This window comes from Oncorhynchus nerka, linkage group LG7 (assembly GCF_034236695.1).
Source record: "Oncorhynchus nerka isolate Pitt River linkage group LG7, Oner_Uvic_2.0, whole genome shotgun sequence".
NCBI lineage: Eukaryota > Metazoa > Chordata > Actinopteri > Salmoniformes > Salmonidae > Oncorhynchus > Oncorhynchus nerka.
Genome location: NC_088402.1, coordinates 72765414 through 72776735, shown reverse-complemented (window position 1 = coordinate 72776735; position 11322 = coordinate 72765414). Strand labels below are relative to the sequence as shown.

General features: G+C 42.0%; 1 protein-coding gene across 3 annotated transcripts; it reads left to right on the top strand.

The window, feature by feature from the left end:
* The first annotated feature begins 1650 nt into the window (after nucleotides 1–1650).
* Nucleotides 1651–6913, top strand: LOC115132327 (protein SET-like). Of its 3 annotated transcripts, none has more exons than XR_003864055.2 (8): nucleotides 1651–3090; nucleotides 3196–3273; nucleotides 3378–3489; nucleotides 3660–3814; nucleotides 4017–4093; nucleotides 4320–4492; nucleotides 4731–4814; nucleotides 5299–5346. XR_003864055.2 is itself a non-coding variant. In XM_029664879.2 (8 exons), the coding sequence occupies exons 1-8, from the start codon at nucleotides 2116–2118 to the stop codon at nucleotides 5463–5465; spliced, it is 1788 nt and encodes a 595-aa protein (XP_029520739.1). In that variant the 5' UTR covers nucleotides 1654–2115; the 3' UTR covers nucleotides 5466–6913. The 3 variants fall into 3 exon arrangements, 2 of the variants coding, with proteins under 2 accessions (XP_029520740.1, XP_029520739.1); XM_029664879.2 differs by having other exon boundaries at nucleotides 1654–3090; nucleotides 4764–4814; nucleotides 5299–6913; XM_029664880.2 differs by lacking the exon at nucleotides 5299–5346 and having other exon boundaries at nucleotides 4639–4757.
* Nucleotides 6914–11322: the final 4409 nt, after the last annotated feature.

Here is an 11322-nt window from a genome sequence, read left to right as displayed (position 1 = left end):
GCAGGACACAACAGGAACCGAGATTCGACAGACTAGGCAATGTTTTTCCACTTCTCAATTCTCCCAGTGTTGTTGATCGCGTTCCCACTGTAGCTGCTTCTTCTAGTCGTCTGCTGCAATAGCCCATTCAGGACAAGGATCGATGAGTTGTGCGTTCCAAGATGCCGTTCTGCACATCATTGTTGTACTGCGCCGTCATTTGTCTATTGTTGGCCCACCTGTTAGCTTGCACCATTCTTGCCATTCTCCTTCGACCTCTTTCATCAACGAGCTGTTTTCGCCCACAGGACTGCCGTTGACTGGATGTTGTTTGTTTTTCAAACCATTCTCAGTAAACCCTCGACACTGTCGTGTGTGAAAGGCCAGGAGGGCTGCCATTTCTGAGATACTGGATCCGGCGCCTGACACTGACGATCATACCACGCTCAATGTCACTTAGGTCACTCGTTTTTCCCCTTCTAACATTCAATCGAATAGTAACTGAATGCCTCGATGCCTTACTGCCTGCTTTATAGAGCCATGGCCACATGACTCACTGTAGGAGCAAACCATTTTCGTGAATGGGATGGTGTACCTGATAAAAGCGCCGGTGTGTGTAGGTTGTATGACATGTTTGATCTAAATAATCATAGCTAGGCCTATATGGATAATCAAGCATATTGTAGACCTTCCTAGTACAAAATAATATACTGTCTTGTGCTCAGTTATTGATGGTAAATGAATGGTGTGGTTATCATTCTCATACTCCATAGACTCCTTGTTTTGGATCATTACTCCATCTGATCCACTAGGTGGCATAAGTAATGCTGCCATTCACCTTTGTGTCTCTGTTATGATCCAATAATAGTTGCCTGGCTATCCATCCACATTGCTCTGCCACCTGAGCAACTGAATGCAAGTAAGGTTGAATCGTCAGGCAAAAATAATAGGCCTATTTCAAAATTTGTGCTGACTACATGAATGGAAAGCTAGTAGGTTGGCTATGCAATAATGTAATTAAAGAGAACATCATTGGTACAAGACTCTATCAACTTGGTCATATTCAATATTATCAGAGACCATAACTTGGACTGGAACAAAAACAGGGCCAAGTTGCTCGATACCTGTGTTATAACACTTAAGTTACTACAGTGATAACATTGTTGTCATGACATTGATGTAACTATACTCCCTTGTCAGGTGCCATGTGCAAGCATTTTGCATGATAAGGGGAAGCCGGTGTTCTAAATTGATGTTGAATTTGATATTGCTTTCCTTTCTCTGTCCTCGAAAATCAGCCTCTCATCTTTCGAGCAGGCAGCACATGCAACTTGACATTGTTTCTCCATATACTATATTTTAATAATCGGTAATAATGAGCAAGTTTCAATTGCTGGTAGGCCTACAATGAAGTGCAAAATGATTCCTAACCCAACGTATTTTTCAATTCACATATCAAGGTAAGGCTACATTGTAGGCCAGAAAAAAAATCATCCTATCAAAATAGATCGAGTGTCGGGGTACTGCATACAATGTCAGTGTACGTGTACGTGCGCGCTCCCTAGTACTGTAAATATGCAGCGCAGCTTCTGTTGGTAAAGCTGGCTCACTCAAACATACCTCCTTTGTATGATTGGTGGATATGTTTCAGCGCGGCGTACTGTAAACCAATCAGCGGATTGTTTTCCTATCTCGTAACGTAATAAACATCGCGGCCGGAGAAATAGTGAGGGAAAGGAGAAATGTAAAACATTTCAGGACTCTATGGAATTATAAACCAGGATTTTATTCAATATAATACTTTTAAAATAATAATAATGCACAATTAGTGCTAAATTAATATAGTGCTTTTAAGAGAACGGGACCTAGTTGTAACACGAATAACACACGCAAGGTAAGCTAGCTAGCTAGCTCGCGCTACAGTACTGTAGGCCTCTAGCTAAATTTACGCGGAAAAGGAACTTGCTAACTGTTTATAGAAAATACGCTCGTAGTAGCTAGCTAGTAATTTGTGCAACGAACAAGGTAGCTAGTTGTATCTAGCTATTTAAACACTTCCACTAACGTTACCCTCTAGGCTAGTTAACTAATTTGTAGGCTATTGCGTTAGCTAGCGCAGCAGACTAATTGGCAAAAATGAGCGAAAAAACGAGGTACAGCAAAAAGTCTGCAGACTCCGCACCGAAGAAACGATGTCAGTCCGACGAGCAGGCTGGCCAGTCCCCTCTTCCAAGTAAGTTAGCCAAAGTGGACGGCGAGGTGTCCAGTGAATTACCATCGAATTCTCATGGAAACAAAAATGGGGAAGATGGCGATAAAGTACCAGCCATAGAAGAGAAGAATGGAAATGAGGAGAGTGGACTAGATCTGAAAAAGGGACCCGGGGGGGGGATTTGTGCAGCTGTCACTGCCAATAACCCATCCAGCGCTGATGCACATGTCAGCGCCGTCAACAGTGCTCTTGTATCGGGTGCACCAGTCTCTAGCGATGCAAAGGAAGTAAAAAACCTGGGAAGTGCTGGTGCTGGAGATTGCCGACCCTCAACTTCACTGGACCAGTCTGATTCGGCCGCTATAGCAGCCGCCGAGGCACTTGCTAGTCTCACAGGAGCAGCTACGGGTGAAGAGGTTAAACAAAAGTCATTTTCCTCAAAAAAAGTTGGACATTATGAGAGAATGGGACACAAAGGTAAGCGTGGTGACCAGGAGTCCTCAAAGGAACAATCAAAACCTGAAAGGGGTCTTCACACACAGGCAGCAGCGGCAGACAGCTCTACCTCACTGCGTGGAGTTGACAGGGAGGATGCCGAGGACATGCCCGATGAGGAAGACGACTCAATACCCGGATCTTCGTCCACACCGAGTTCCTCTTTCCCTTCAGATAATGATGATGATGACGGGGAGTGCGCTATAGTGTCAGTGAAGATGGCCCCGGAGATCCGACAGTCAGTGGCCCTTCTGGCGCAGGTACAGATGAGGCTAGACGCTCTGGAGAAGAAAGGTGCGCGGCTCCACCAGCGGCTAGAGCTGAAACTGAGCCGCCAGCGCCGTCCACACGTGGACCAGCGTAGCTCCATCATACAGGCCATCCCTGGCTTCTGGGTCACGGCAGTATCCTTTTGAATACTCCTACACACACACACACACATGTATGTTGTTGATTGTGAGTGTGTTGGTATGTCACATTTATTTTTCCCTTGGCTCAAAGCTCAACAGTTATTGAACCACCCTCATCTCTCTGCTCACATTGACAAAACAGATGAAGGTGCTCTCAGTTACATGACCAACCTTGAAGTAAGTAATTAATCACAGCGAAAATGTAATGATTCTTTAAAGTCTTCTGAATAAATGTTCTATTGCTCCCCTGAAATGAAAATGTATTCTTGTCTCCTCCTTAGATTGAATCCTTCAAGACCAACAAGCTTGGTTACAGAATCGGGTTCCACTTCAAACGGAATCCTTACTTCCAGAACAACATCATCGTGAAGGAGCTCCACCTTGGAATGACAGGTGAGGGACAGATCCGGTTGTCATATCTATCTTGCTAGGATGCCACATTTTACATGGGCCAGGTGTCCCTATATCTTTGACAAGTGTAGATGTAGAGGTGTAATCAGGTATCGGGTGTAAATGAGGCCAATTATGATGATATCCTTCCCCTGTTATATGTCCTCTCACAGGATCTCCAGTGTCTTTCTCCAACCCCATCCTGTGGCACCGCGGGCAGAACCTGACGCTTCACAGTGAGCCCAGGAGGTCGGGACGCGGCATCTATCAGACCTTCTTCAGCTGGTTCAGCGACCACGCCAGTCCTGGCCGGGACGACATAGCACAGGTAACGGCATGCTCACTGCCAGGCATAGGTTGAGAGCTGGTGCACAGTCTAACATGCATGGAGTAATCCAGCAAAGACGCATTGCACAGATCCACTGGTGATCACACAACTGACTTTATTTTAGGCTCTGTATATAACATTTACGGTTACTGCACTATTCCAACACACTCTTCTTCTCTCTTTGTTCCGTGTGAATCTATAGATTCTGAAAGATGACCTTTTCAGAAACCCTCTCAGATACTATTTGACTCCACTGTGGGAACCCAGGCAGAATGGCAGGTAAGCAGCCCAACAAAACCTATTGTCGTGGAACTTAGCTCAATAAGGACTTTCCATCTTCATGATACTATTACCATTTTATTACCACTTTATTATGTGCTGTAATGTAGCCTAAAACACTGCCAAACACTTTTATAACTCTTTATTATTAAGCATTTTGTGTAAAAGAAAAAGAAATGGAAGGTCTTTTGATTGTTCTAACTATCACAACATACGGTTCCAACAGCACCAGTGGGCCCAAGCCAGCTGACAACAGCAACAGGGAGGATTGTGTGGTGATCTCTGACTCGGATGATGATGATGATGATGATGAAGAAGAGCAGGCTAAGTCTGGGCGAGGTCTTAGCAGGGAAGAGGAGAATGAGGATGAGCACGAGGAGCATGGGGGCCGAGATGCAGGTTAGTCAGTACTGTAATAGAGCTTTAGAAGCCCATGATTCCAGTCCGTTAGGGCTACACTGTCTGCTGGTTTACAGAAAAGACAATGTGATGAGTCAGGTTTTATGCTCCAACACAGATGTACATAACATATGCTATGATTCCAGTCCTTTAGGGCCACAGTGTCTGCTGGTTTACCTCTGCTTCCTGAGAAATGTGTATACGTGTGTAGTAAGATGTCCTTGTATGAGTAATCCAGGTGAAACTGAATAGACAGCGAATATGTCCTCAGAATCAGATGAAAGCCCAGAGGAGGATGATGACGGAGAGGTTGCAATAGACGGTAAGACATTATCCACGAGCAGAAATGTTATTATGGAGGGTTGTTGGATCTGTTGCTCGGCTTTGCAGCTCAGTTCAGAACATGAAGTCATTGTTTAGATGAAAGTCTATTTATTTCAATGGTTCAGGAAGACTGTGATTTTGAAATGCCAACTCAGCAGCATATTCTGCAAAAAATTCAAGGACTGTTTTTACTTTAAATGCAAGAGCCGTTTTGTACAATCATTGGAAGTTATATTTTGGAAGATTATTGGATTAAGGGGTGCTTTGTCTATTTGTGTATCCATTTTGGTTACCTGATACTTCAATCCACCACTTACTGTTTTCACCATTCACACAAAATTGCACAACAGAATTATATTCCTACTCCTGGGCTTTCACCATAATCCAGTGTTAAACCCCTCTGTTTATATCCCATACTAATCACCCCATTGGCTCAGAGTGGGAAGCCCATTATAAAAGGTCTGATCATCTCCATTCCCCAGGCTCTGATGACAGCGACCAGGATGCCAGAGATGATGAGGACTCATCATACGGCGAGAAGGATGAAGAGGTGGACGTGGAAGACGTGGATGAATCACGAGGTCGCGAGGTCAGAGACCAAGATAAAGAGGAGGATGTTGAGGTGGACGAAGAAGAGGATGAGAGCTAAGATCGTTTGTTCTTTCCAATTTCCTTTTTTTCTTATTATGCACAAAATATCAATTATTGTTAATAAATTCTAAATGCTTGACTGCATTTTAAAATCAGGGTAAATAAAAAAAATCCAGGACACCATGTTTTGACTGTATATTTTACTGTAATCTTTGTTGGATTTAAAGAAAAAAAACTTTTTTTTGGTAAAGATTCTTTATTACTGGGGTCTCAAATTCGAAGGATTGTAACTTAATCATGCATTAGATCTTGACTCATTCATTCAGTTTACTCTTATTGTTAGGGCTACTCAACACAAAACGAAAATAATACCAGTACAATAATATTCTACGAGATTTGAGACCCCAGATTGAATGTTGTTAATACTGCCAAGATTTGGTAGAATCTCTTGTTGCAAATGGTCCAATAAAACAATACTATATATTTTACTGACCGGTATCAGTGATCACGTCTTCAACTCAATTTATCTTGAACTTTTCCTATTGTAAATCTGATCTTTGACGAGGTAAAAGGGAGATTTTCGGAGAGGTTGTAATATTATTCCCAACACATCTCGGATGCACTTCCTACTGAACCAAATCTTGTTCTCAGGGATGACCTAGTCGTGAGTGTTTTCATGGAAGGAAACCGTATACTATATAATGTTTTCTCACACTCCTGCCATTGTTTGGGTGTATCTGTGTAAAATAAGTTTACTCTACAGTAGTTTGTGTTATTTTAATAAGGTAAATATAGGTAATATTTCCTGTGTTTTCACGCCTTTCCTATCATAAACTTAGTGTGTAGCTGTGCACCCATATTAATTAATATTCACACATGTTTATGTTTTTCAATTCTTTAAGTATATTTTAACATTCATTGAGTTATTTGGGTGGAATCCCACATTTTTGTAACATGAATTGTAATATTTTGAGCTTGTTGCATCCATGCATTCAACATTTTTTGCTTTTGTGTCACTTTTAGAAACTGTTATCGTCACATTTTTGTGTTTTTTAAATAAATAAGTGTCTATCAAAGTAAGTCAGAATGATGACCTTTAACAGTTTGAAAGATTCTGTATAGAGCAAATATTTGCAGTGACTGTTGCCTCAAAGGCATTGACGAGTGTGGTCCGACAAAGTAACAGAACTGTAGCCCAGGGCAGCTCTTAAAAGTACTGTAACAATGCTAGCTAGTGGTTTTATGTTGTTTCTTTTCCACACAGACTGATGGCATTGGCATGTACATATTTAAACTTAACTTTGTGTGCAGAGTTTGGATCTGTTAAGCTTAAATCATTACCTGTAGCCATCTGGAATTTGACAAATACGGTATATTAACAAAAAGTAATATTTTGTGTGCTGAATTATTTTATAGTATGCTATAGTTCTGAAGAAAACGTGTTTTGTTTTTTAAGATATAATGTCTGCATTTTGAATCCAATTTAATTAAATAGCAAGTTATTTATTTTTGCTTGCTGGTTTTTGTTGTCTGAGTTTTAGTAGTTAGGTAAATACAACCTTCTGTACTGAATATATTGCCAAACCAGAAGATGGCAGTATACAACTGCAAGGATACATGGTATCACAACTCACAAAATCACAAAACTGCTTTTGTAACCCAAGTGATGTACAATTAAGAAAATAGAAAATAACAAAAAGTATTCTAAATCAGGAATATAGGCCTAATGTGTATTGAACGTAACAATCCCTGCGTCCATTGATGAGTCAGCCAGATAGTATGTATAATACTGTGAATATCAGTATGAAAGCTTTATACTCAAGATGACAAATGACTTTGACATTATGACAGTAAAGACATACTGTTGTTTGTAAATTATGTTTAGGTTGGCCTATTCTTATAGGAACAGGCAAAGGGCTTTGAAGACACCAACAATATCAGTGTATCATTTATGGAGGATGTCAACCAGTGTCACAGCTTTGACATGACACAGGTCAGAATGTGATATCACTTTTAAAGCTGTGTTTATACAGGTAGCCCAATTCTGTTATTACTTTCACTAATTGGTCTTTTGAGTTCAGCTCTGAAAAAGATAAGATGTGAAAATATCTGATGTGATTGGTTAAAATACCAATTAGTGGAACAAATGATGGTATTGGGCTGCCTAAACGCAGTATTCGGATTCACGTTAGCTCTTGGCTCTGCAAATAGCCTCAGGCGGGGCATTTTTGGACAGGCCCGGACAAAGGAACAGCGGCAATGTTGCAATGGTTCACTTAAACCCTTGATTCCAGTTTTAATGCACAGCTATAAATGTTCCACTAGCAAAAACCTGTCCTGCTGTTAGCTCCAGAGCACACTGAGGCATGCAGACTAGGAGGGGCACTTACTATTAATAAAAGCAATGGGGAGAAGATACAGCATACGCACACCATCAAAGGATAACACAATGACAAACCCAATATCTCTGCCTCATCTTGTTTAATCTCTCATCCCACTTCTATTCAGCCCAGGGGATTACTGTAGCACCTCATGGGCTTTAGTGCAAAACCACAAATGCTTTTATGTGTGAATTAATTGAGGTGGTTTCCACAATATTGATTATGGCAAACAGACTCATAGATTGCAGAGAAAACAAGGTAATTCAGAGACTGGAGCTTATTTGTGGTTGGAGCAGCACGTGTTACGGCTTTGTTTTATAACGGGTGGCAGACCGAAGACAACCCTCTGTTAGATTCCCACTGGTGTCAAGTCAATGTGACTGAACATCTCCTTGTTATGTAAGTTTGATGTCTAACTTCTCTGGTTTCATCAGGGATTTTACTGACTCATCAGGCACTTATAGGATCCTTGTCTGAAGAGGAACCTAAAATGATGTATGACGGGATATGCTCATCCATGGTACATAAGTCATCTTTGCATTTTAGTACAACATGGTGAACCAAAAGTGCCAGATACTTTAGAATGTGTATGCATGTGTGTTTTCACCACCCGTCATAGTATGTGCTATGCTTCATTTGTGGTAAGTAAGTTATGGGAAGTTCAACTGAGCAAATGAAAGTGTGGACAGGAAGAGCGAGGGAGTGAGATTGGAGAGCAAGAAGGAGCGTGGGAGACACTGTGCGGTGGGAGATATATGATTGGAGTGATTAGCCTCAGCCTGCCCTCCCAGGCCCTGACAGATATGCACAGCAGATGGATGACTGTTATCTGAGAGATCACAGAAAGCATGATGACTGCTCTGCCCAGTCACAGAGAGATGCATGATCTCACACGCTTGCACACGCTCTCTCTCTCTCTCTCTCTCTCTCTCTCTCTCTCTCTCTCTCTCTCTCCTCTCTCGCACACATACACAGACACATTTGTGCACACACACACACTTGCACACACATGCATGCATGTGCACACACAGGCTTAACACAAGCTTAACACACTCCTACAGTACATTATGCTGTGCACTCCACAGGCTGTTGTATACAGAGAGAAGCATCCTCTGTCTCCCATTAGTTTGCCCTGACTGATTTATGTTAGAAGACAATGAGTTTACACACAGTGTGAGCGGACAGGAATTACAATGCAGGCACTATTATCTTCCCATAACAAAGAAACACACCTGGGGATGGATGATTGGAGAGAGAGAAAGAAAGAGAGATGTTACCAGGAATAATTTGGTTGATTTTCATTTTGATTGAAGTAGAGGAAAAGAGAGCTGATTGAAATAGAATATGCTTATGTGGACCCACTGCTCAATATTCCTTGTCGCTGGTGTGAACAACATTGGAGAGTGAGAGTGGCTCAGTGCATGCAGTGAGTGCTATTCTCACTTCAACAGCTTGACTTCTCAAAGTGGATCTCCGTAAGGTAGAAGACACATGTAAACATGGGAGGGGATTGTGGCACCAGTAAGATGAAGTGGAGGTCTTAATGCATGTTGAAAAATAACAGTTCCCTTTGGACCCTTATTTTCCCAAAATCCTGCCATCTTGGATCTTTAATGAGCCTTGGGAGCATTAGCATGCTTATCCATTCTGCTCCCACCAAGGTGACAGATTTAACTCCCAAGACAGATGCACTGTACTTTTACTCATCCCTACAAGCATTTTTCACTATCCTTCATTTTTTCAACCCCTTGTTTCTTTCTTCTCTTTAAAAAAAAAAGAATTATTCTTAAACAGCTGTCTATTTTCCCAGCTGCATTTTATAGAGAGGGAGAGTGCCAGTCTTGTCTTCTGTGCAGATGGTGACTGGATAGCTGGCTATGGCTTCGTGAACATGTGGCATACCAGCGGCCATACACATGCAGACAGACAGAGCTTCAGAGGGAAACTGCCGCCTTCCTTCACTGTAAAAACCTGCAATAACCTGGCTTCCAGTTCCAATACTGTACAAGTGCTGACTGGAATGTATGAGCGCCACGTATGCACTGTTCCTGTCAAATAGGTTTTCACAACTTCATTTAAGCATGAAGCTTATGCATGTCACTTACATCACCTTTTCCACTATCTTCTATTATCACTTGACTTTCTAAGTAAAAGCTCCTGTTGGTATGAGGATAGTCCTGAATGATAAAATGTGAATAAAATATTGTCCTTCAGAAAATAAATCAGATCTATTTCCAGACCATCCATCAGTATAATAATAGGTTTTATTTTCTCTCAGGTCTTTGGTTTTGTCCATGTTATTTTGATTGATGTGTCTCTGCCTCTTCTCAGGGTCAGAGGTGCTGTTTGAGGCTCTGTGGGCTGTCTGTCTTACAAGGTTTTCAATTCCACAGTAATCACATGGCACATTACCTGAGGGTCAGATAGCGAGGTCCAGAGACACAGACAGACTACAGGCGTCCATGTCCATTGCATGTGTTATGTTTGCAGGTGTACTCTTCCTTTTGAAGGAGATGTCTACAAATGGAGACTATCTAACGCACTTGAGATGTGTAATTGTTGTGCAGTTATGGGTTTTATGGACGAACGCAGCATCTGCTCTTCCACTGTACTGTTTCTTTGACTCATATTGAAAAAGTGTCCTTTCAAATCACAGCAATAAAAATATGATAAAAAAAAATACTCTTCCTGTGCACATACACAGATGTTAACAGAAGGCAAAAATGTCATTCCCACTATTAGGGTGGTGGCGGTGACCACTACATCTACACTATCTTACTCAGTGGGCATGGGGCCGATAACCCATTGAGAGGACCATATCAGTCACATTAGTGGTGCCCTGTAAAGCAGTGGGAGCCGGTCAGTGTGGTGTTGTCCATGGCTGCTCGGAGTACAGAGAACGTAGTACGAAAACCTGAGCTCAGCGCTGACTCATGACTCATTTCCTCAGCTGGAAAGAGAAGGATGCCTCCCACAGAGCAAGACAGAAAATAGCACAAAGACCTCACTGCTCACTCACAACCTGGATGTACTGTAATCTGGACACACCAGTGTAGAGAACGTTTGGCCGAAGCCTAAACTAAAGTAACCCAAAGTTCTCCATCTACTGCTTTCCCAATGAGCCAGGCCAACCAGAACGATGGGTATGAGTGAGAGTGTAAATAAATTCAGCATCCAACTGCAGACCTAGGGAGGGAACGAGGGCAGATGGGAGGGAATATATTCCTGGAATGAAACACAGCCCTGTTCAGTACTGTACTGACGGGGAACCTGGCTGAGAAGTTACTTGGCACACTATTTGGCACAGGATCTGTCAATTTCTAAATCAAGTGTCAACTCTTTCCATGTGAAACACAACGATGTGCAAATCAAATGCAACTCTGAATGTGTAGTGCAGAGATGCCACTATCTGAAACGGTTAAATCCTAGCCTTTCTTATTTTTATACATCCCTGTGCCTTTTCATCTTCTGTGTGCCTGATGTGTCAGTCAGAGCTTTCCACAAAATCAATGGTGGAGAGAAGAGAATGGTGCT